Source organism: Doryrhamphus excisus, linkage group LG13 (genome assembly GCF_037039965.1).
Source record: "Doryrhamphus excisus strain RoL-2023G ecotype Guam linkage group LG13, RoL_Dexc_Guam_v1.1, whole genome shotgun sequence".
Classification (NCBI taxonomy): domain Eukaryota; kingdom Metazoa; phylum Chordata; class Actinopteri; order Syngnathiformes; family Syngnathidae; genus Doryrhamphus; species Doryrhamphus excisus.
This window is the reverse complement of record NC_136369.1, coordinates 10,940,465-10,963,993: the sequence shown is the minus strand read 5'-3', so window position 1 is coordinate 10,963,993 and position 23,529 is coordinate 10,940,465. Positions and strand designations below refer to the sequence as shown.

Sequence of the window (23,529 nt, the reverse complement as noted above, 5' to 3'; positions counted from 1 at the left end):
AAAACATGTGGTATTTTTATTAAAGTGGAAAAATAAGTCATCAGGTTTTTCTTATTATTTTTCAGCTCAGTGACACATATGATCTAAAATACATTGATACTTTAAAGAAAACTGTTATATGGAAATCAAGGGGTTCACAGAGCCCAAAGGCAGGAAAAAAATATGTTGTTCATATTGGCAGTGAACTACTATAATAATGCTGAATATGAATCTTAAATGGTAAACGTAAACTGCATTAAATTGAAGTGTTTTGTCGCCACCTAATGGGTACTACAAGGCAGCACCAAACACTTAACCAGTCATCCAAATGTTACTGCTGTGTTCGACTTGGCTACAGTTTAAATCGTGTCCTTCAAAACGATGGACAGGACAATCATTTGGTGATACATTCTGCAGAGAAATTAATATTTTATTTCGGTATTGCATTATTGAAGAACGATTGGTTTCAGACTTGTACCACGTGACACAATAACGTTTACTTAGTGTACACGTTAAATCTTTACTTTTCACTTTTACTTGGCTTTAGTAATTTAGGTCTATAGCAAAAAAAGTTTCCATGGCTCTCTTATTTAGAAGTAAATGGCATACTTCAAATATTGTTGCTAGAGGTCGTGTCAATAAAGTTTGTTCCCGGTCTAAACCGCTCATGGGAGTTGTAGTCCATGGGCGATGTTTATGATGACAAGTGTATGGCATTTTCTGATTCAAACTACATTTAACTTGTTAACATATTAAAATTGTTTATACCTGTTACGTTTTTACAACTGTTAATATATACATTTATTTGAACTTTATAGATGTAAGAGTTTCGGCTACACAATCCCGGAAGTAGGGCGGGTCGTCGCGCTGTCCAAACATGGCCGTTAAGCAGTTTACTGCATTTGCTCCTGCGTTTGGCTGAATTAGTCAGACTTTGAGGAAGTCAGTGTCGGTCAGTACTTCAGTAACAGGTGGTTACTAAAATGTAGACGCCCAACAGAGGTCTCTGTATTCTCGTAGTGAGCTAAAAGTTGAGCAGTAACAGTGTTTACAAACTTTACTCCGTAGTTGACGCTAACTAACGCGGCAAGCTAACACCGACATTAACTTGTGTCAACTTTTTCCAAAGCAGCTAGCATAATTTGCGACCTGACGGCTGACGGAAATGGAGGAGCGCCTTCGTTCAACCGAGCATTCTGTGTGATTATTCTCCCGCTAATGCCGCTTTCGGGTCAACCTTCAAGCAGACTTTGACTTCTTGAAGGCTCAGTTTGAGCTGTTTTTCCACTGGCAGCGAACAAGCGCTTTTCAAAACGCCCATTTAGGAAGATCAGCGACAGGGCGGACATAAACGATGTTTTCTGTCAAACCCATCAAACCAACCTTCAAGTGTTATCTTCCTCCTGTGCAGGTACATTGTTGCTGACAAGTAGACATTGCTAGTTTCTGCATTGTGTATTCCCAGCAAAGTGTCTTTCAGTTGCTGTAGAGTATTGTACTTTTGTTATTTAAAGTTGGAAATCAATTTGGTGCAGGCAGATGGCATTGCACTTTGTTTATAATGGTACATGTTGTTAAACCAGCTGAAAAATGATGCCGACCTTTTTTTTTATTTGTAAACAGTCACATGGTGGGCTTTGGTCACACTTAAAGTTACCGTTTTACTACGCAAGCTGGTTATTCTCCAGCCTTGCTTTTTAATGACAATGTTATTGCCATCATTCATTAACTATTGCCTCTGTTGTTTACCATGTTTTTGCTTTAGAGTGATGTGAAGAAAACCATTGATCCACCCATTAAAAAGTTGGAGCCCAAGCTACTCCCAGGTAAAACTGACTCAATGATATTTGGCTCTATTATTTTCCTTTGTTGCTGTCAATTTAATTTAATTGTATGGGAAAGTGGTGATGACAATTTAAGACATTTTAAGACAAATTAAAACATTGTAAGAATTCACATTTTACACTGTTGAATCTTAAGGATGTTCTAAGTAGTGCTTCAAACTGCAAAAAGAAGAAATGGGAGTGAGACAAAATATTTTCAGTAAGCAATTTATGGCAAACAACCATGCAACTGAAATAAGATGTTGATCAGCTGATCAAAGTTTGACAACTGAAGCTCCGTTGTTCTATTCCATTCTCCTCGTTTATCCGGGTCATGAGGGCAGCAGTCTCAGTAGGGAAGTGGCTACCAACTCCAACTCCACCGTTAGGACACCATGGCGTTCTGCTTCGTTTACTGGAGCAGCAGTAGAGAGTGGCTTGGTGTTTCGGTTTAATTCTAATTTATATCCAACCAGATGACTTGGGATCCTCATGGGAATGGCTGGGAACACCCTTTGCAATAAAGTTACAAGGTTTGCTGTAATTATGCACAAGCATTTTATTAGAAAATGGAATACTCAAGGGGCATATGATAATTGATCAGAAATGTAATCATGTGTGGTCAAGATCAAAGGGATTGAGAAAGAAAGTGTATTTGTATATTCATACAGAATATACCGCAACTGCCTTCCATGAAAAGCTTCCTCTTTTTAACTTGGGTTAGAAAAATGCTGATGGCAAATCACAGAAAGTTAAAGTGCCAGTAAAAAGGTTCCTGGTAGTGCTTCTGTTATTTTCGACAAGAAAAGCTCATGCACATTCTGTGAACCACACAAGAAACTTTGATGTATGGGTGTAAGTGGCATTTTCACACTGATGACAAAAACGTTGAGATCATTATTAGTAGACTGGGCTTGGCAAAGCAGTTTTGTTTCAGCAGACCTTCGAATGCGCTTTTACTGATGAGTCATTGCAGTCTGATGAAAGGACTGTTTTGCCTGTTTTGTCGCTATAGTATCCTGCCCTGAAACTTAAAACAACTTCGTCATTGGCTCATTTTGAGTGACATTTCGAGTGACGTTTGTTGTCACGTTGATCGTAATAGCTGAAGTAATTACACCCGAAAACTGCACTTTTGGGGTATACTTGTTAATTTCATGATACAACGACCCAGATGTACTGCAGCTGGTTTAATTGGCCTTTTATTAGTTTGTTTTTAAATGTGTGTGTACTTTCTTTGTTTTCAGGAGAGATAGTAGTAAATGAGGTCAACTTTGTGAGGAAATGCATTAGCCCTGAAAGCAGCCAAGATGACCTCTGGGGGAAGTTGATATGTACCAACTTTAAGGTGTCTTTCATCCCTCAAGACTCTCCATCTAAACAGGTAAGATGTTGTGGTTTGTAGTGCCCACGGGCCGCTTTGTGTGAAATGTATGAATTGCTTCTTAAAGTTATATAAGTTAAAGGGGACCTATTATGCTTTTTCCAGTTTTCTGACCTAAAAATGTAGTTAGAATGTTGTATTCTCGTGTTAAACGATGCCAAAGTTTCAGATAATGAGGTTTGCGCATTTGGAAGTGAGCACTGATAGAAGTTTGGGATGGCTCAAAACACGCTGTTTCAAAACGCATGGTAAAACTGCCCCTTTGTGATGTTACAGAGGGGCCGACTTTGGGCGTGTGACCAATCACAGCGGAGTGGGCATGCCCGGAGGCGGGCCATGGGTAGAATGAATTAAAACAGACCGTTTTGGCAGGAAGCACGAATCAAAGGAAATACAGATGGAATAGGTGCAGATTTTGCAAAATCTAAAAAGTTTTCTGTGCGGGTTATTGTATGCAGCTGCTCTTCAGGAGTACACAAGGAAATACAGATATAATAGGTGCAGATTCTGCAAAATCTAAAAAGTTTTCTGTGCGGGTTATTGTATGCAGCTGCTCTTCAGGAGTACACAAGTCAATACAAAGGGCCAAAAAATTTGCATAACCCCTTTAATGTTTTTATCAGGCTATATAGCTTTGTTTAGATTTGGATATAATTCAGTGTTCCCAACTTATGTATAACATGTTACTACTGCCATGTGGTGGGCCATTTAGCAAGAGGAAGGAGACTTCCGTGCTCTTCATTGTCAGTGCAGTGAGAACCTGCGTCATTTCCACCTATGCTGTAGACTGTTGCAGAGATAACAAAATGCAAAGTCATCGCTGGATCATATTTGAAGTGAATTGTGTCACACATTCTTCTTGTTGTGTTACTGTTGTTGCAGACGTTTCAGCTATCCCACTTGCTGCTTGGAGAGCATGATATCCCCCTGACATGTTTAGAACACGTAGTAACCGGTAAGACTGGACATTTATCATGCTTTTCAGGTGATACCTTGTCATGGGCATTTAGCGTGACTGTCTTTTGCTCTACCTGACGAAGTGATAATGATGCCGTAGCACAGGCTGTCTTGACAATGGAGAGTGGATTAGCCTCTTGTTTATACATAGCTTTGTTGGTGATGCCCCCACTGTCCACAGAAGGAATTGTTGTGTCTGCATAACAAGATGAGATCAAACCTTGTTTTGGGCAACATCTTTGTGGTGGACATCAACATTTTTGTGGATGTACAATCTCTTGAGATCAACATAACTTCATACATTTTCTTGTTTCACTGTTTTCAGTGAATGATACAAAGGGGAAGAAAAAGGTTTTGGGCTCAAACCAAAAGCTCAAGTTTAACCCCACTGAGCTTATCCTTTACTGCAAAGACTTACGGATTATAAGGTTCTGCTTTGATGAGGCCGGACCCGAGAGTGCTAAAAAGGTGAGTGTTCTTCTTGTTTTATTTGTAGTCTACTCTTTGAGATTACATAGTTAAACATTTACATTCAATCTTTTTTTCTAAGGGTCTTTTAAAAAGTAAAATGGTTCTATAATGTATCAAAAGCAGGCTGTATGTTGAAATACATTGTGCTCCTCATTGATCAATCATGTGTTATTAGGTAACGATATGCTTTTACCGAAAGATTGTGCACTATAAGCCTATGGCACTGTAGTTTGTTGTCAATAGTTTCACTTCCTGACTATGTGTGGGATTTTTACATGTACACAAGTGCTAGCTTTGTGCCAGGGCCACTTTACTAGAAGAATAGTCATGCCCTTCATCCATTGTGCAGAACCTTTGTCTTGACTTTTGTTTGGTTGGGAAAGTACATACAAACAGAACAGTGCAAAAAAAGTTGGCTATTTCGCGGATTTCACTTATTGCAGACTATTTTGGGAACCTATCCCCCACGATAAATGATTGAACACTGTATATACACTCCTCTCAAAAGTAACCTGCAGGTGTTTCCAAAATTTCAGAGAAGCTATCCGCAATTAGCAGTCATGACATTTGAACACTAGCACCCCCCCATTTGCAGGACCTTTCAAAGTAAACCTCTTGGCATGCATGTTTTGGAAAATGACAGCAAGTTGTAACCTCAAAACTTGTCAGCTGTTTTATGAGGCTCTTTTTTTTGCTCATGATGAATAAAACTATACATTTGTGGCTGGACACATTAATTTACAAAGCTGTGTCTGTGATCTCTTGCCATGCCATCTGGGAGCAATTTTTCTGTAGTTTCTGGTGCTCTTTTGCACATACCTGCACCACATTTGGATAACAACATACAGTATGACTGTATGATTGAAGTCGGTGCTTTGTCATTTTATTGGCAGTATTCTTATATCAATTCAATATCAGTTCTTAAAATACCAGGTAAATTAATTAATTACATTATAAATGGTGTAACTATGGGAAAATTGAGGGAGTTTTTTTTTATAACCTTCATTTAAGTAATAATAAGGGGCTTCTAAATGACCAGTAATTATTTTACATTACAAATCATCATGATGTTACTGACTGTATATGGCCTCTGTGAACTTTTGGGTACCGAGTCTTGTTCAAACTGAAAATGTTCTTTCCTCCAACATGGAAGTTGTGGACAGGAAGAAATGTGTTAGTCTCTCCTTACTGCTGTGGTTATTTACAGACACAATGTTAGTAATTACAGTATGAAGTCAAACATGGCCTGCCCAGTTTTTCCTCTTCACGACATATGGAATTAGGCCAACCTATAATAGCTTATTTTGCTGTAGTAAATTACAGAGTTGGGCACTCCCTTTGCACGTACGTGCACACACACACACACACACACACACACACACACACACACAGTGTTTTCTTTGGTGTCCTCATGCTATTCACAGCTTCTCTACTGAAAGGCCTGCTTTGTGCGCTACCAGTGCAATGTTGAGCAAAAGGCTCCATTCCCAGGTTTCTCTTATTCTTGTGTTGGCACCATTTAAATTGCCTTTTGTGCTTTGAATGAATCAAAATTGGTCAGAAAACGTAACTTGTTTGTTATATCTGTATTTTTATTTTTATTTGTTGGTAGGTTTGTCTTGCAATTGCACACTACTCCCATCCAGCTGATCTACACCTGCTGTTTGGCTTTGAGTACCAGGGGAGGCGGTACCATGAATCCAAAGGTTCTAAAAAGACACTCTTTTTCACAGTGCATTCTTCAAATGAACAATACAAAAGGGTTTTCTTTTTTGTATGTGTAAATGCAATTGAATTATTGCGTCTGTGCTTGCAGCCGAGCGACTCAATGGGTCTGTCCCACGAGGTGGACTGCAGACGCCCATATTTGATCGGCCGTCTGATTGGGATAGAGAGATCAAGAGGACGGGTGCATCAGAGTGGAGAGTGTGTTCCATCAATGAGTTTTATCACATCTCATCAAGGTTTGTGTTGGTGTTATTTCTGTTGTAATGAGGTTGCAGTAAAGCGTATGTCTACCCTTACTAGAATATTACAAAGTCTCCCTGTAGTTATACTAGGCACTGTATGTTTTGGCACAGTATATTTACAATATACAGTGTTTTGCTCACGTCATTAGTGTTTCAATGTAGCGTGCAAGTCTGTATTTGACAGTAGGTGCCATTGAGCGGAGGTGACCTCATAGTGGAGTTGCATAGTAAGCATTGTGTAGTGTTTGATTTGGATGTTTACGTCTTTGATGGCTGTGAACAATGTCTTTCATTGTGTTTTTCGTCACACTCATTTGAGACTTGTTTTTGTCCCCCCCCCCCCCCCCCACACCCCCCTATGCTTTTTTTTTTCAGTCTTCCAGAATTCATTGTTGTCCCAGTTTCTCTAGCAGACCAGGATCTGAAACAGTACTCTATTTACTTTACTGACAACCGCCTCCCAGTGAGTGCCTCTTTGAATATCTGCACATTTCCACTTCAATTCATTTTATAACACAATGTGAGCAGTTTGTGTTTCCTGTCTTATAGCTTTGGTGCTGGAATCACTCCAGTGGAAGTGCTCTTGTGCGCACGGCCAGCGTGTGTGACCCAATCCATCAGAAGAAGCTTGAGCAGAGGTACCATAGATTCACACATATGTATTGATAAGTAAAATTTTTTTGAGTTGTAGTTGAGTTTTGTAGTGGTACAAATGCTGGGCCACAAATAATTTTCAGCTGCAAATGTGTGCACAGGGATTTCCCTATGATTTTTTTTAAAGCTGTGGCACTGGGCTGCACGGGAGGCAAGGAGACTTGATTTGTTGTTTCGCTGCTGCGTCAGCAAAATCTTTCTATAATGACAAATAATTTGTATGGCTTATTTATTAACTCCTTTAACCATTTTCAACAACCAGTATAACATGAACAGAAAACATTAAAAAAACTTAAGTTAATGACACTTTAACTGAGACTCTCAAACATTTGATCGTCTTTTGTTACCTGACATACATATTTAGTCAAAGAGTACTATTTGACTATTAGTACAAAAGTACAAATTGTTGTCACTGTCTTTAAGCTGGTTTATGTTAAACAACTTAGACAAACAACTAGTTTTTCCAAGACAAGACAATTATAACAAGAGAGAAAGTGTATTGCGTGACACTTAAAAAAAAAAAATCATTAATTCATTCGATCACACACACTGCCATCCGATAGACTTAGCCTGTGACAAGCTGTCATCAGTTGACATTTTACACACTATTTTTCATTTTCACAGCAATAAAGGACAGTGCGTCAATATGGGACGCATCATTTATATTTAATTTGTAAGGTGTGGCGGCTTATTTTGTCGTGACACATCGCCACGATCAATTACATTCAGTGGAAACCCTGGTGTATTGTTTATCGTTATAGGATCATCACTGCCATCACAAAAAGCCACCCACAGTGCAGCGAAGTCTTCATTTCAGATCTGGACAAGTGTCTGCCCAACATCCAGGACATCCAGAGTTCTTTCATTAAAATCAGACAGATCTGTGTCATTGGTAAGCTTCCTTATTTTCCCTCTGGAAGCAGAAGGAATTTGTCAGCATACTTGTTTTCAGATTTATATTCCAGCTTTGTTTTACATACAGATCCTTTTGAGGAGTCTGAGGAAAGATGGCTTTCATCCATTGAAAACTCCCGATGGCTCGAGTATGTCCGGTATGGAAACAATTTGACATTGTCAGATAGCACCTCAAACTGCATGAATTATAATTTATTATTTATTTGTAATATTTAAATAATCCTTCAAACTATTTATATGTTCTCTTGGATATGAATAATTACTGAATTCTGCATTGAGAATGATTGTTTGAACTTTCTTCTTTTTAAACATTTTATGATTTCAGAGCCTTTCTGAAACATGCAGCTGAGATGGTTTACCACTTGGATGGGAGGAATGTTTCAGTAGTCCTCCAAGGTAAGCTTTTCTCTTCATAGTTTGTCTTCATTGAGGTTCCAAATGCATCCATTTTATTGATCTGCCTTACAGACTGTTTTCAGAAGTTATGAGAAGTGCAGTGTTGATGTTTTTTGGTCATTTCTTTTTTCTTGTGTCGTCATTACAGAGGAAGAGGACAGAGATCTGAACTGTCTGGTGTCCTCTTTGGTGCAGCTCATGTTGGACCCTCACTTTCGGAGTCTTTCTGGATTTCAGAGTTTGGTGCAAAAGGAGTGGGTGATGGCAGGCCACCGCTTCTTGGATAGATGCAACCACTTAAAGAAGAATGACAAAGAGGAGGTGATTGTGTGATTCAAAGCAGCAATACACTTACCATTGTGACAAATACTGATTAATGCAGCTTCTTGTGCATTTTGCTTTCTCTTTTTTTTCTTGTGAAGTCCCCTGTGTTCATGCTGTTTCTGGACTGTGTATGGCAAATGCTGAACCAGTATCCAGCTGCTTTTGAGTTCACAGAAGCGTACCTGACAGTGCTAAGTGATAGCATGTGGATTCCGCTATTTAGCACTTTCCTCTTCAGTTCTCCTAAACAGCGTGCTCAGTACTTGATGGTAAGAAGCATTTAAAAAAGCATTTATTTGTACTTGTTTTAATAGTATATTTATATGTGTTGACTGTACAGTATGTCATCATACTGTTATTGGCTACGTAAATACCTGCGGGAGAAATAAATATTGTTATTGCTATCAATTGCTAGCTATTGTGTGAGGTCAGTAGTTGTACATTATGATTCCCTTCTGTATGTGTTGGATCACTGACAGGAAAACGTTCAACTTTGTGTCACCAAGAATAATCTTGTCTGTTTTTGGTAGGACTTTGCCAGGAATAAAGCCATCCCTCAAGGGGAGGACCCAGTTGTGTACTTCCCTCCTGTTTGGGACTGGTCACAGCAGTTCTCCATGAAAGACCAAACCCTCTTCAATAACCCCATGTATGTTGGCAAAGGAGCTGCCTGTGTTCTCAATGGGGAAGTGAAAAGTTTTAGGCGCACAAAGGTAGGCGAAACTTCTTTCAGCATCATCATTTTCTCCTTCATAAATGTTTTCTCCTGACAGAAATATGGTTCCATCATGCGAGGAGCCTCTGCATCCCTGCGTAACGGACTGAAAGGTACGGAGGATGTGTTAACCCGGCCAGGCTCCCTGGGGACCGATCTAAAGTCTGAGTTCTCAGTGATGAAAGATGTGGTGGAGAGCCCGTCTGAGCGCTTCTTCAGGGATTGGTTCTCCCGGCCCGCCAACCAGCAGGGCCTCCTGATTCCCTTGCTCACACCCTCTCACTTGGCCCTCTGGAAGCTCTATTTTCTTCGCTGGGTGCCGGAAGCCTGCATTCCCAAGGGGGGATCCATCACGGCCTACCACAAGCTCTCGCAGTTGGTGGATGAAATCGAGACGTTACGAGACCATCTCAGGCAGTACAAGGCACCCACTCCACACGGCACACCTCTCCCTAGCCCAAGAGGGCCCTCTGCTGACCAAAGGCGGATGTATTTTAAGGCAGCTTCCCCAAATGATTCCCCTCCAGAATTCCTTTCCTCCTCCTTTCCTTTCACCCCCGTAGGCAACCTGTGTCGCCGCAGTATCTACGGGACCCCCATCAGTAAATTTCTGAATGGGGCGAGGATCTGGCTCTCCACGGAGACGCTTGCTAATGACTCCTTCTAAGGATGTGTGCTTATTTAAATTGCTGTTACCACTTTCGTAAATATGCAAGTGACTAATAGAAAAATAACTTCTGACTTTTTCAGAAAGTAAGATTCTGTAAGCTAGAATTTTCATCATTGATGCTGCATCAAAATCAACTGGAAGACCATCAACAGTTTGATCATCCCTACAAGTTCAACAATTTGGAATACAGAAGTACAGTGGATCCCCCACATATTTACAGTTCAGTATTTGCCAACCCCACCAGTTAGATTTTTGTTTAAATCATTGATTTTTTTTAATAATTTTTTTTTATTTGTACTTTTTCTGCCCTTTTTTTTTTTTTAGAAAATCCATACCCTTCACCTTAAGTCTGTAATGTGTATATATGGGATAATAATAAATAACTGCATAATACAGGATTCAGTACAGGGTGTGAGGTCAGCCATTCAAACCATAGTTTCTCCCTTGTACTTCCTGCTGATGAAATCTCACCAATGTGATAATAATTCATTATCATTCATTAGTGGTGAGCACCTAAATATTTTACAGTTTAAAATGCTTGAATATGTGTGTATTAAGATTGGATTGTATTTACATTGTTGGCTTCTTTAGTCAGTGCACAGTGGTGATTCAAACAATGGGGAGGGTTTTTGTAGCTCAATCCAAGCTAATCACAACATGAATTTTTATTGCAAATGCTGATGTGAAATCAAGAGACATCAACCTCAAGATAACAGGAGTGCTTATGATGTCGGAATATCACAAATATATATTTTATGGCGTCTCAAATTACAAGTTTAACAGCCACAAAGTGTGGGGATCTACTGTACATTCTCCCTGTTGGCCAGTCATGTGACCTCATACTGTGAACCATTGAATTTTGTATTATACATTCATTTTCATTTTATTTTCCACTTAATCTCCCCTCAATTTAACTTAAGATAAAAGCTTTTTGGTAATCGTGTATGATCCACAGATGTTGCATTTAGGGAACTTACTGAGCTGTGACGTCATACTGTGGGATCAGACTGGTGCCGCTGGCCTTCAGGATTTCAATGCCGCAACAATGATGTGTTTCATCAACACTGATTTCCTAGATAATGTGTCCCTTTCATGAAATGTATTTTGAACTAGGATCCGAATATAACACTACTCACCGTCACGTTGCGTTAAGTGGTGGAAACAAAATGGGACTTAACTGGTTGAATGTATTGGTTAGTGTCTGTGTGGGAGTGTGTGAGTTGCCTTGCACAAACTTAATGCTACTTGCAAGTTCTATTGCTTATATTGGGATATTGCTGTTTTTAGCACATTGTCTGAATTCAGGGTGTCATTTCTTTTTTTGTTTTAGCTCTTTTTATAGCAAACATAAGAACCTTAACACTTTCAGGGAGAGACATAGTTTGTCTCTCATTTTAGAAGGGTTTCTTAGAGGCCTTAAGCTGTTAACCAGTCCTTTCCACCCCTCATATATTTCCTAACTGCTGAACCAAAGAGTGGTTTGTGAAAGAGTGTATTGATCATCAGTGTAATGCTCTTAAATGGTGTTGACAAACTAGTAGCGTCTAATATCGGAATAATAAATATAATATTCTTCGGCAATAACACCCTCAATTGCTGGAGTGTGTGTAGTGTGTGAGTGCCCTACAAAAATGCTATTAATTGCACATTTTACCCAATTTATAGTTTTAAGGTGGTTGAAAATAATCTCTTTGTTCTAAATGCTTGACATTTTTTGATTATTTTTTGAGTAATGGTACTAGATATGACTGTAATCTTAATTTTATTTGATGGAGAAATATTTATATGATGTTTTCCACCCTCTCACTCAGTCTGTTGTATTATTATCTGCTGTATTATATGATGACTGTGTTTCCACTGTGACGCAGTTTGATATTCAATAGCAGTACATTTATTTATTCACAATATGCAAATGTCTAAGAGGAAGGCGCAACTACTCTTAGTCTCTGGTGCCTTTGGGAAGATTTTCAATCTATACTCTATATCTGTTGATTTAAATCAAGTCTTAAAACTGTTAACAGGTACCGCACTGAGGTTTTCCTGCCAGTAAAGGGGACTCAAACATGTACCAATGATTAATCAATACATTTTTTTTCAGCTGAGGTGGCTGTCTGACTCATTTTTCACTTCCATGAACTACAACTTGCATGTATGTAAACCTATCAGCAGTGGAGTGTCAATATACAGTACATGAGTAATATATATCACCACCAGGAATTCTGGGGCCCCACCCTGGGCAGCGGTTGTCACCACATGTCTAAAACATTAACTGACCCAACAATAGCTTTACATGACTCCAACTCTCAAGTTGTGCAAAAGTCTTGCTTTTTATTGTCTAAAACTACCAGTATATTAACTAGGCAACAGTTTTTATATCGTATATTTGATACAAGAGAACAGAAATTGACTAAAGGCCGTATTTTCCAGTCACTGTTCACTAAAGTGTTTATATATTTCTATGTATGACATGACCATATGACGCGTTCATAGTCATTCTCATTGACCTGCTATGTCGCCCTCTACTGGTGAGCATCAAAATGCCATCTTAAGTCAACTGGATAGGCACAATGCTGATAAACATTATTGTTACAGTAAACACACTCCAAAACTCGAAGCAATATTTTAAATACTTGTATTTCAGATTTTAGTTTGATTTGAGAAGAAAACATTCCCGTTGCAGATAGGTAATGTTTAGGTTGCGATTACTGGAACACGTGACGCAATACGTGAAGAACGGCGTGCACTTTTTGCTTAAAGGATACTTTCGACTAAATGTGGAAATCATAACGCAACATAAATTGAATAAAACCCAGTGTAAATCGTTTAGGCACGAAAATGAGATGAACCAACCTAGTGACGTCATCCACGAGCGCCTCGGCTGGCCTTCGAGATGGGCTCGACTTATGAGCCTTGATTTTTGTCAGACATCTCTCAGCTTATCAACTTCTCCCCCCCTCTTCCAGCAACGTCTGTTCGCGATGACAATTGGAGGTAAGTCGGCCTTTGTCGTCAGCGCCGCGGACTCGCATACGAACAAAGTACGCATTACCATGGCGGTTGTTGAGGAGATATGAGTCGAACTGAGCTGGAGTTGATTGAGCTAACAGTGTTAGCCGAGCAGCGAGCTAGCCGGACCCTCTACGCTAATGTCCAGTGGAACATGACGAGAATAAACAAGAGGCCTCAAACAAGAACATTTTAAACATCCGCATTTAATGCTACAACACAAAACTGTTCTTAATTTGCTTGTGTCGCTAGCTAGCTGTATTCACTAGTTAACGGTATACCGTGTTTGTTGGAGGTTCCGTGTTGTAACGGCGTTAAAGTGACTTTTTGGATGACTGTGGTCAGCCCGTGGAGCGTCTGCTGGGAACACTTTATTTCCTGCCTTGGCTTCCATATAAATGACTTTACCACATTCACGTGCCCTTCCCATGATTTCTCTGCTGGCTACATCATGACACTCTCCCATAACTTGATGCAATTATGCTAACATAGGCACTGTCTGAAGCAGTCTTTTTTTATTTAAAGAAGTACTTATATAATTATTGAATTCTTAGTAAGTTAGCTTTCTCTACTATGCCGTGGACCATGTAGTTATGTAATATTTAAACAATGATGTGTAAAATAAATCATGTCGATCCAACAGTAAGGATGTGCGTTCGGATTGTTTGTGGACTTGGACTTGCCACTACACAGGTTTCAATTCATTTGAAAGTTCATTTATTTCAGATGTTTTACTTATTTTCTATAGAGTCACTCTCCACAGGGTAACATATGAAAAAAAATTTGATGATTATTGTTTACAACTAATAATGATAATGACACAAATTCTCTCTGGTATAAATGAATAATTGTTAAAAAGTCAGACGTTCAATATTGTAAACTCACTGGTTCATTTATTAATCAGTAAAGGAACTGCAAAAACCTCCTGAGCCTGAAATTTGTCTCTGTGGGTGTGTTGACACTTTTTTTTGTGTGTGGTTAGAATGGCCTAGAGGCAGTTTGCTCTCCTTATACAGTTTGTTCGAGAGTGAACAGGACTAAAATGACTGGACAAAACAGACCGTGAGAGAGGTCTCGGTCCGCAGGTGAGAGGCAAGTGTGAACACCTACGGAACGGAAAACAAAACACAGAATGATGTCACCGAACATGCACGATATCAGACTATTCATAGCAACACCCAACAGAAACCTGAGTGAAAATCATCACAAAATTGGAATGAAATATAAGCACAGCAGGGTGAATGCAGTAGTTAAACATACGTACATGACTCTTTTCAACAAAGGGGTCCTGTTATTTGTTATAGTTGGGTTGCGTTGTCAGAAATGCAGTCTTCTTGCAGCACTTCAAATATGATGGTTTTGCATAATTTATAACCTCTTCCTTACACTTCAGCTGGTAAAAAGGAAAGTCCTTATGTGTACAGTGTATGTGACATGGAAGATGTTGGTTTAAGTGCACAAGGTCAATGTAAACATACACTGACCAAGTGAGGCACAACTTTTATTTAAGGGGTAACATTACTGATACCCAATGACTAATGTACAACACTCTATCTTCAGTTTCTTTTAAATGCCTTGTATTTATATTTTACAGTGGATCCTTGGTTTGCATCATTCATTTGTTCCAGAAAGTCTGACTGTAACCGAAAGAGACGCTAACTAAGAAATAATGTAAATCCGTCACTTGACATATCTGGAAGTCGTCGGGAGCGTTTTGGAATATGACTAATCACAGTAGAGTGGTGTGGAGTAGAGTTCTTGGTGTGGAGTCAGAAGCAGGAAGCCCATGGAGAAACTGGGCTGTAGGTGTAGAATCTGGAAGATCTAGAAAGCTTTCTGTGCAGGTTATTGTTTGTAGCTGTTCTATGGGGGTCCACAATACAGCGAAAATTAGCATAAAAGGCTTCCTTTAACACATCACTTTCTCATTTTGACATGAGTTGTGTTAAAATTTTTGAGAGTCAACTTCTGAACACATCATACACAGGCGAACTTCAGGTTCCGGTTGCCATTTTGTTTGCTAGCTAGTAGGATCCTAACAAGGAAGGACATTTATACATATAAAAAATGTAGTCGGACTCAGGTAATGTGTTCATAACACAACAAGAAGTGCACCCTATTGTACAGTAGCCAGAGAATGCACACAAAATGAGCCAAAATTTGTACGTAAATTTCTGACGTTAACCCCAAAGCATGCTAACCGGGGTGGACCTTAACCAAGGTTCCATTCTATGGCTTCATTTAGCCGTTTTTTATTTGAAAATTATTAATGTAGGCAACAAATACATAACATTTGCTTATATTGGCATATATATGACTAATGGGCCATATTCAACCATGAAACAGCATGATTTATTTTGTATAGAGTATGGTACAGTTTTATTGACAGTGTAGTGGCAGATTTTTTTGTCTGTGTTATTACCTCTGGGGAAAAAAAATCTACTCACAGAAGTTTGACATGGGACTAACATTATATTTATTACCTGGGTGAATTTCAAATAAAAGCATCATTGCTAATGGTACAACAAGCAAAGCATTACATCATTGTGGCAGCATGTTTACCCCACCATTACATCACAGATTACTAACCATGCATGATTCATCCTAACCCATAAACTAAACATGGACATCATAGACTTCCCTTTTTGGAAATGTTATGCAATAAGAAGGTATTTTAATGGCTCTCCTCATTTTTATCTTTTGTTTGTCCCCCCCCCACTCAGGAGAGCCATCAGCCGAAGTCAGCCAGATGATTTCAGAGCTGGCTCCGGTGCAGCCCGACTGACTTGCAAGTATCAGCTCCTGTGCCGCACGGTGAATATACATTCTTGGTCAGGGTGTTGCAATGAAACCAGCTCAGGAGCGCAACCAGGAGTGCCTGCCTCCTAAGAAGAGGGACCTCCCTGTTAATAACTGTAGTGGAGGTGCAGGGACGGCGGGATTGGCCTTGGGCGGAGGAGGAGGCAGTACCAGTGGTGGCAGTAGTGGTGTTGGAGAAGATGAAGCGGGTTCCATCCAGAACTCTGCAGCCAACAGTGACTCTCAGGGTGGCCCTCCATCTGGAGAGTGGCTTCGAGCTCAGCCAGGACTTCACTATGGAGTGGACACTTCTGAGAGCATACCAGCAGTGCCAGTGGACCAATACAGTATGCTTTATAAAGTGGCTCTACCATCTGTTACATACTCACCCACCAGTCCTCACCCAGTGTTAAGCCACATCTCCCCAGCCTATACTTTACATTCTCCTCTCTTGCAGCACCCAGGCCTTCCCTATCCTCCTTTGGGTTATGCCCAGCTCCCTCATTCTTCCCTGCAGTTTGTCAGCTCCCCGTATGCAGCAGTACCCTACACGCTTCCCCCTGGCTTCGTCCCTGGTTCATTAATCTCCCCCTCTGGCGCCCTCACTCAGGCCCACCTTGTTCCTTACCCGTCTGTCATCCAAGAAGGCGTGGTATCCCCTCCTCCACAGGCTCAGGTAGCCGCTCATACCTTTGCCAAAGTTTCAGCCTCCAGCGGCGTCCCACTGATGTTGCCTTCAGAACAGACCACCCAGCAGCACCTCGGTACTGTCGGAGTCCTGTCCGCCGCAGAGCTCAACTCGCGGGGGATGCCAGTCTTCTATCACCCTCAGGGTTCCGCCAGAGCCGCCACCACCACCACCTCCTCCTCCAGGGACCCCCACAGCAACCTGCTGGAAAAGGAGCGAGAGATGAATGGCAGAGTTAAGGAGCAAGTGGCCCGAGAGGTCACACCGGACCACCCTGGCAGAAATACACGTCTACAGCAGGGAGTGGCCATCTCAGCAGCGCACGAGTCCAATCAGAAACGCAGGCTGAGCTCACCAGGGCAGCGCAGCACACCAGACAGTGACCTGGAGGTGAGTCAGAAGTATCATCCACGACTCAAGACAGACTATGGCAGTCAAATTTAGTTGACTTTTTTCTTTTCTTTGTTATTAGCCTTAATCTAAAATAATAGTGTATGAGGTTTCCATGTTACAACATGTTTCTTATAGTGGATTTATTTGTATTATTTCAGAGTATAACTGTACTGTATCATAAAGTACAAAGCAAGTGAAAACAATTGGCACAAACTGATACATAAATCTTGGTGATGTAGGTGTACAAGTCGTGTTAATTTGTTCAAGTCTTAGAAAGGACTCCATGCTATTGCTAAAAATGTTGGATTGCTGCTCATCAGGACTGCACACAGTTGTCATCCAAAATGTTTTGGAAGAAAATCAGCCATTGTAATAATGTAAGGTTTTGTTATGATGTTTGTCATGCCATCCAAGGCAGTACATGTGGCTACTTTTTTCTAAAAAAAATGGTTTCAGTTATGTCAGGTAATTTTACTTAATTTTATATATTTCCAGGTGCAGCAGGTGGTGGGCAGTTTGGTCTCATCCAGCAAAAGTGCTGTCGGAGGGCGCAAAGAGGTCTCCTTTGCCCCTTTGAATCTCTCTCAGAATGTGCAGAGAGTCAGAGATGTCCATGGAGAGACCACTTCTGGTCGTGCTGCGTACGTGGCTCAATCTGTGAGCTACAGCGACCCCAGAGTGACAGGTCTCCAGCAGCAGCAGCAGCAGCAGCAACAACAACAACAACAACCAGGGCAGCCTGCCCATGCTGTCATGTTAGCCAACGGGCAGCCAGTGTTAATCCCTGTGGAGTATCACCCACATCATCAGCCTCCAGCGGCGCAGCAGCACTATTCAGCACAGGCTAATGATGGCTCTCCTAAGCCCAGCTTTAAAGCCTCAGATCCTTCATCCAGATCGTGCCTCCCCGAGAGGGCTTTGGGCGAACCTGCAGCGGCTCAGCAGCTGCCGCCGGCTGTCCAGCCCCCTGCTGAGGTGACCCAGGCCTTAGCTTCCAGCACCGTCCCTGTCCCGGCTTCCAGCAACCCATCGCACTTCATGAAGGGAGCCATAATTCAGTTGGCCACCGGTGAGCTGAAGCGTGTGGAGGACTTGCAGACTCAGGACTTTGTGCGGAGCGCCGAGCTGAGCGGGGGGCTCAAGATTGACTCCAGCATGGTTGTGGACATCCGTGCTAGCCAGCAGAGGCCCGGCCTTGTGACGCTGCATTTTACCGTGGGGGAGAAGCAGAGCAAAGTGACCATTGACGTCCCCCCGGAGCACCCTTTTTTTGTCTTTGGTCAAGGCTGGTCGTCCTACAGCCCGGAGCGCACCACCCAGCTGTACGGCTTGGCCTGCCATCAGATGCAAGTAGGTGACGTGTGCGTGTCCATCACCCTGCAGCAGCAGAAAGCGGCGCAGCACCATCACCCCCAACAGCAGAACCTGTCCAGGACTTTGAGCAAAACCACAACCGCATCAGAACCCAGTCACCAGCTCATGGGGCCACCTGCCCCGCAACAGTCACGTCCTCCTCAGGCTCATTTGAGGATAGAGCGCATGCACAGAGACAGTACCAGGGAGGCCGACAAAGACATAGGCGACAAGGAAGAAGCCACACACATGGGGGGCGTCGGTCACCCCGAGCCCCCTGTCAGACCAAGTAGGACCTCAGGTGAGCACGCCAGAAGTCAGAGCGGCTACCAGTTGCACACAGACGCCTCTGCTTTCACGGGCGCGGCCATGGGGGCCATGCTGGGTGCTTCTCACAGGCGCTGGTCCTCTCCTGGTCTCCAAAGATACAATATGAAGGGAGAGACAGGCACATGTCCTCAAATCAGCGCCTCTGGACACATCCGGCCCTCGTTTATCCCCCAGGAGGTCAAACTGTCCATTGAGGGACGCTCTAATGCAGGGAAGTAGCATCATCATCATTTGGTAGCAACTATGGAGGAGACCTGCTGTTGGTGTCATGACAAGGAGAGGGAAAAAAAAAGAGAATGTAGCTTGAGAATGTTTAAGATTTTTGCACATCCAACTCGAAAAAAAATCTTGTTCAGGCTCTGTGTCGCTCAGCAGAAAAGAAAACTTTGAAGTTTCCCACGATGCTGAATTGCTAAGTAGGTTTGTTCTCTCTGTCACCACTTCCTCATTTGGAACGCCCTCACTTCCTGCTGGGACAAGCCTTCGACGACACCAGATTGCATTTGGAGCCCTATAATCTCTTATCCATTCCTGAGATTGTGTCTCTTCATTGAAATGCATTAATCTTAAAGAAACAAGGACATATGTTGTTTGGGGCGAGATGTCAGCGTATATTACATGATGATGACAAAGCGTCCCACTTGTCTTACAATCCAACTAGTGAGGAAACAATCAGTGTCTTTACACACACTCTTTTGTCCACTAACCCTCTGTGTGTTTGCATTAGTACAAGTACACACTGGAATAAGGGCTTTGGTCTCTAGAGCAGGGGTAGCTACCTGTAGTTAGCCAAAGGGTCAAAGAATTACGTACATTGACAACAATAAAACCTCATTTTTTTCCCCTTAGCAAGCCATTCTGAAAAGTCCAACAACAAACCAGATGAATTTTTCCCATAAGAAATCATCTAAATCCATTTAATCCCTTCCCAAAAAATAAGGCTGTCAAATGATTAAATTTTTTAATCAGATTAATTGGTTTTCTAATTATGTTGTGCTTAATCGCCATTTACAAGTGTATTTTATTACAGAAAGATAAAAAGAATATGATACAAAAGTATAAAAAGAAAAGTATATATTGTATGTTTATTAACAGATCCACCGTGGTGTAGTGGTTAACGTTCCGGACTTTGGTTCTAATCTCTACTTGTAAGCATCATTGGTATTTGTCGGGAAGTGCATCCGGAATATACAATCAGTATGCTGTGGCAACTTCGTAATCAGGAAAAAGCCAAAAGAAACAAAAATTAACATCTCTGGAATGAAAGGGAAATTTAAATCAAGCTAAAACATTGAACACACCATAATATAATTTGTCTGGACTTATTTAGAACAGTAGTCCATTTTCAAAGACGGTACAGTCAGAATAAACGGAAGAGATCCCACATGTTTATTCTATACAAATTGTGCTACACAAATTTTGTGTTACTTATTACTTATTTATGAATACACCTGAAAGCAGTTGGAAGGAGAATCCCACTCCATAAGGTCTTGTAAAACACTCAATTCAATAGTGTTTGTCAATTTCCTTAAAGTGCTGCACATCGCAACTTTTTTTTTTGGCCCCGTGTTGGGTGACATAGCAGTCGCACTTAATTTAAAAAGAAACATGCCGACTGAGTCACCAACGGATGGGGCGATTGTTTGGGCGCTCAAGATGTGGGCAAACGGAATAGCTTGTTACAATGTTTGACTGCACCAAATTGCCGAGGAAATTGTTGTGGAATTGTACCAAAATATAGCTTGACTGAGTTTGTTTTGAAAATGAGTCAGAAAGTCTGTCCGTGGTTGCTTGCCATCGTTTGGCTGCTGTTACCTTTTCTTTTCACAGTTTAGAAGGGAGATAACATTTTCCAAAGTTTGCATGTTCGGCCAACTTGAGTTGAAAAGCGAAAATTGGTTCTTAAGATGTACAGATAAAATATCTTAGGCTCCCAGCAATTTTTTTTTTATTTTTAAATCACGTTAATGTTACTATCAGTGGAAAAAGGTTGTGTACCCCTACTCTAGAGAGACATTGCATTCCAGTATGATTAGTAAACCAACACAGGTGCAGCTTTTCTCCTCTCCAATGCACTGGTGAGCATAGGATGTCACAAACGGGGACTTTGCTCACCTACCAAAATGTAAGCAATAGCACCCCCCCCCCCCCCCCAAAAAAAAGCCACATTTAAAGGTGATTGCACTATTTCCATCCAAGTCAAAGAGCCACCAAACATCATCTTACACTGAGACCTTTCTTCTTGTTTGCCGCTCGGTCCGTTTTCCTCATGGCTTCATTCACTCACAAAGGGAATAGGTTTGGATTCTTGCATTTGTATGTTTACAAATAAGCCAAGATGAATGCTGCGCTTTCCTCACTGATAACAAGAAGTGCAATTAGATCACACGCATGGAATCATTTGGTCTGGAATCAGGCGACACACATTCCCACTGAAAATGTTTTTTAGGATTGTTTTATGTGTTTGTTTTAGTGTCTGCTTGGCTGGTGTGGTTTGAGAGAAATGTGTGTCATGTGACATCCACCGATATAATCACGTCACCGTTTTCACGCTGTAAGCACTATAGCGTTGTCTTCTATGCAGTAAATGCTCAGCTCATTGTGTTCCCAATATTTTGGACTTGTTTTTTCTTAGATGTTACCTCTCGCTCAGCAGGGGGCCCTTGTGTTGAGTACTTGCACTAAATGTCTCCTTTTGGTCGGCAGTGTTGTCGCTTTAACTTGAAAAGTCACAACAACAGGAAGTTCCAGTTGTGTGTGATTGTGTGTACTTGTGTCGTTTTTGACCACGCTTGTTTGATGCCTTAACTTCTGCTTTGTATAAGGGGAATTGGGGGGGGGGGCTAAATGTATTAGAGCCTGACACTGCATCGACTAAAGTTTTGGGACACCTTAACCCACCTTAACACTTAACTTTAAGCGCCAAAGTCAATATGGCGCCACGTGTAGTCAGTACTTTACACCAAGAGATGGCGGACATTTGTAACTTCAATTTAAGATCAATTTCAAGATCCTGCTGTAAAAAAATACTATGATGATGGCTGGGTTTGCTTGAGACATGAGGGAGGGTATCACAAGTGGATGAGACGGTATCGTGGGGACAGGGACAGTTTGGTGACGTCATACTATGCACTCCCCATCTTAAACTTTGTCATACTGATGATTTTTTTCAAATTATCCATTTTCAAGCTACAACATTTTGAAATAGTAATGTCGAAACTGGAAGAAAAAATATCTAAAGTGTTGAAGGTGTTTGACCATGTCAGGGTGGCGTCAAGTCGTCCCCAAATGACGTCTTGCTAGGATGGATATGTGAGATTGAACTCATCAAGCCCCGCCCCGCATTGATTACTTAATTGATTGAGGGGTTGTGTCCCAATACTTCTGTCCATAGCGCGTATGCTGATGTCTTTAATTCCCACAAGGAAATCGGCACTGAAGTAAAAACCGTGTGTGCTGATGTTTAGTGTGCTTGTCATCCAGCGAAAACATCAGTGACGGGCGGGTCGCTAAATCGTTGAATGAATGGGGTGTGGTGATCTACTTCCTGTCGTTTGACCCTGTCTTCATTTGAACGGGTGAATTGTTTTTATTCTTTAAATGACGACAACAAAATAGGACGGTTTCAAGTTTTAATGAAGTCGGCTTTGTGTATTTTTCCCGTTTTGATGGATTTCTTGTACTTTTTTGGGGCAAAAGACGACACTGCTTTTTATAGGTGATGTTGAACTGAAAGACAGAAAAGATGGAACAAAAAAAAAATTCTCCCGAAATGCCTAAATCTGCAAACTATATGCAAAGATGTAAATGTAACATTGAATCCTCAAGTATAATCCAGGTTGTATGGACTTTGTATAGTGAGTTTTAATGTCGTACCAATATGTATTGATCTTTTATCAGAAGCCTTATAGAGTTGTCCACCCAAAGTGCACCCTTAGACCTTTACCCCCTACACCTACCTGAATTTAACAAAGCATTAATATTTCTATTTTGTTGCTTTTGCTTTTTTTTTATTATTTGTACCCCTTTTGGATAAATTAGATTTGTACTGTATATTTGTACCTCTCTGTGAACTACTTTAGGGCCGTTTTGTTATTTTGTTGTTATTTGTTTGGCTGTTTTCTATGTTCTATGTACTTTCAAGGACACAAAGATATTGTATTTTTATTGTTACAGCTAACTTGGAGACGTTGCATTTATCATGTTCTGTCCACACAATATAATATATATATATATATATATAAATATAAACATATATACAAATATAAACTATTATGAAAATTGTGTTTTCTTTTGTAACCTTGGCTTTTATTGAAGATTTTTCACATTTCCTTAAAGCAGTGCTTCTTAATTATTTTATGTCATGCCCCCACCCCCACCAAGGGACAGAATGGTTTTCACAACCATACAACCATATTCAAGAGTCTAATAGCATGTTGAGTACTATAAATGTGTACATGTTGGTTGGTCTGCATTGAAATGAAAGCCTCTCACGTGTCCCCCAGGGGGGCCTGCCCCGCTATTCCAGAAGCACTGTTTTAAAGGAAAACTACACTTTTGGGGAATCTTTGCTCATCATTCACAGTCTTTATATGAAACATGAACACATTTCTTTCCCTTGTCTGCATTCTAACGAGAGAAAACCGGTTAATGTGAACTAGCTAACAATGGACATCATTGGGACTTTCCTATTTTGACGCTA

At 41.0% G+C, this 23,529-nt stretch overlaps 2 protein-coding genes across 3 annotated transcripts; both read left to right on the top strand.

The window, feature by feature from the left end:
* The first annotated feature begins 833 nt into the window (after nucleotides 1-833).
* mtmr10 (myotubularin related protein 10) lies at nucleotides 834-12,360 on the top strand. Of its 2 annotated transcripts, XM_058089628.2 has the most exons (16): nucleotides 834-1,390; nucleotides 1,745-1,805; nucleotides 3,050-3,186; nucleotides 4,069-4,141; nucleotides 4,469-4,611; nucleotides 6,227-6,320; nucleotides 6,431-6,578; nucleotides 6,960-7,047; nucleotides 7,134-7,222; nucleotides 8,000-8,130; nucleotides 8,221-8,290; nucleotides 8,479-8,549; nucleotides 8,698-8,870; nucleotides 8,972-9,142; nucleotides 9,404-9,586; nucleotides 9,647-12,360. In XM_058089628.2, the coding sequence occupies exons 1-16, from the start codon at nucleotides 1,334-1,336 to the stop codon at nucleotides 10,253-10,255; spliced, it is 2,298 nt and encodes a 765-aa protein (XP_057945611.2). In that variant the 5' UTR covers nucleotides 834-1,333; the 3' UTR covers nucleotides 10,256-12,360. The 2 variants fall into 2 exon arrangements, with proteins under 2 accessions (XP_057945611.2, XP_057945612.2); XM_058089629.2 differs by lacking the exons at nucleotides 834-1,390; nucleotides 1,745-1,805; nucleotides 3,050-3,186 and having other exon boundaries at nucleotides 4,070-4,141; nucleotides 6,968-7,047.
* Nucleotides 12,361-13,101: 741 nt separating this feature from the next.
* atxn1l (ataxin 1-like) lies at nucleotides 13,102-23,318 on the top strand. The gene is made up of 3 exons (XM_058089527.2): nucleotides 13,102-13,249; nucleotides 15,988-17,141; nucleotides 17,640-23,318. Exons 2-3 carry the CDS (start codon nucleotides 16,110-16,112, stop codon nucleotides 19,044-19,046), a joined length of 2,439 nt encoding a protein of 812 aa, XP_057945510.2. The 5' UTR covers nucleotides 13,102-13,249; nucleotides 15,988-16,109; the 3' UTR covers nucleotides 19,047-23,318.
* Nucleotides 23,319-23,529: the final 211 nt, after the last annotated feature.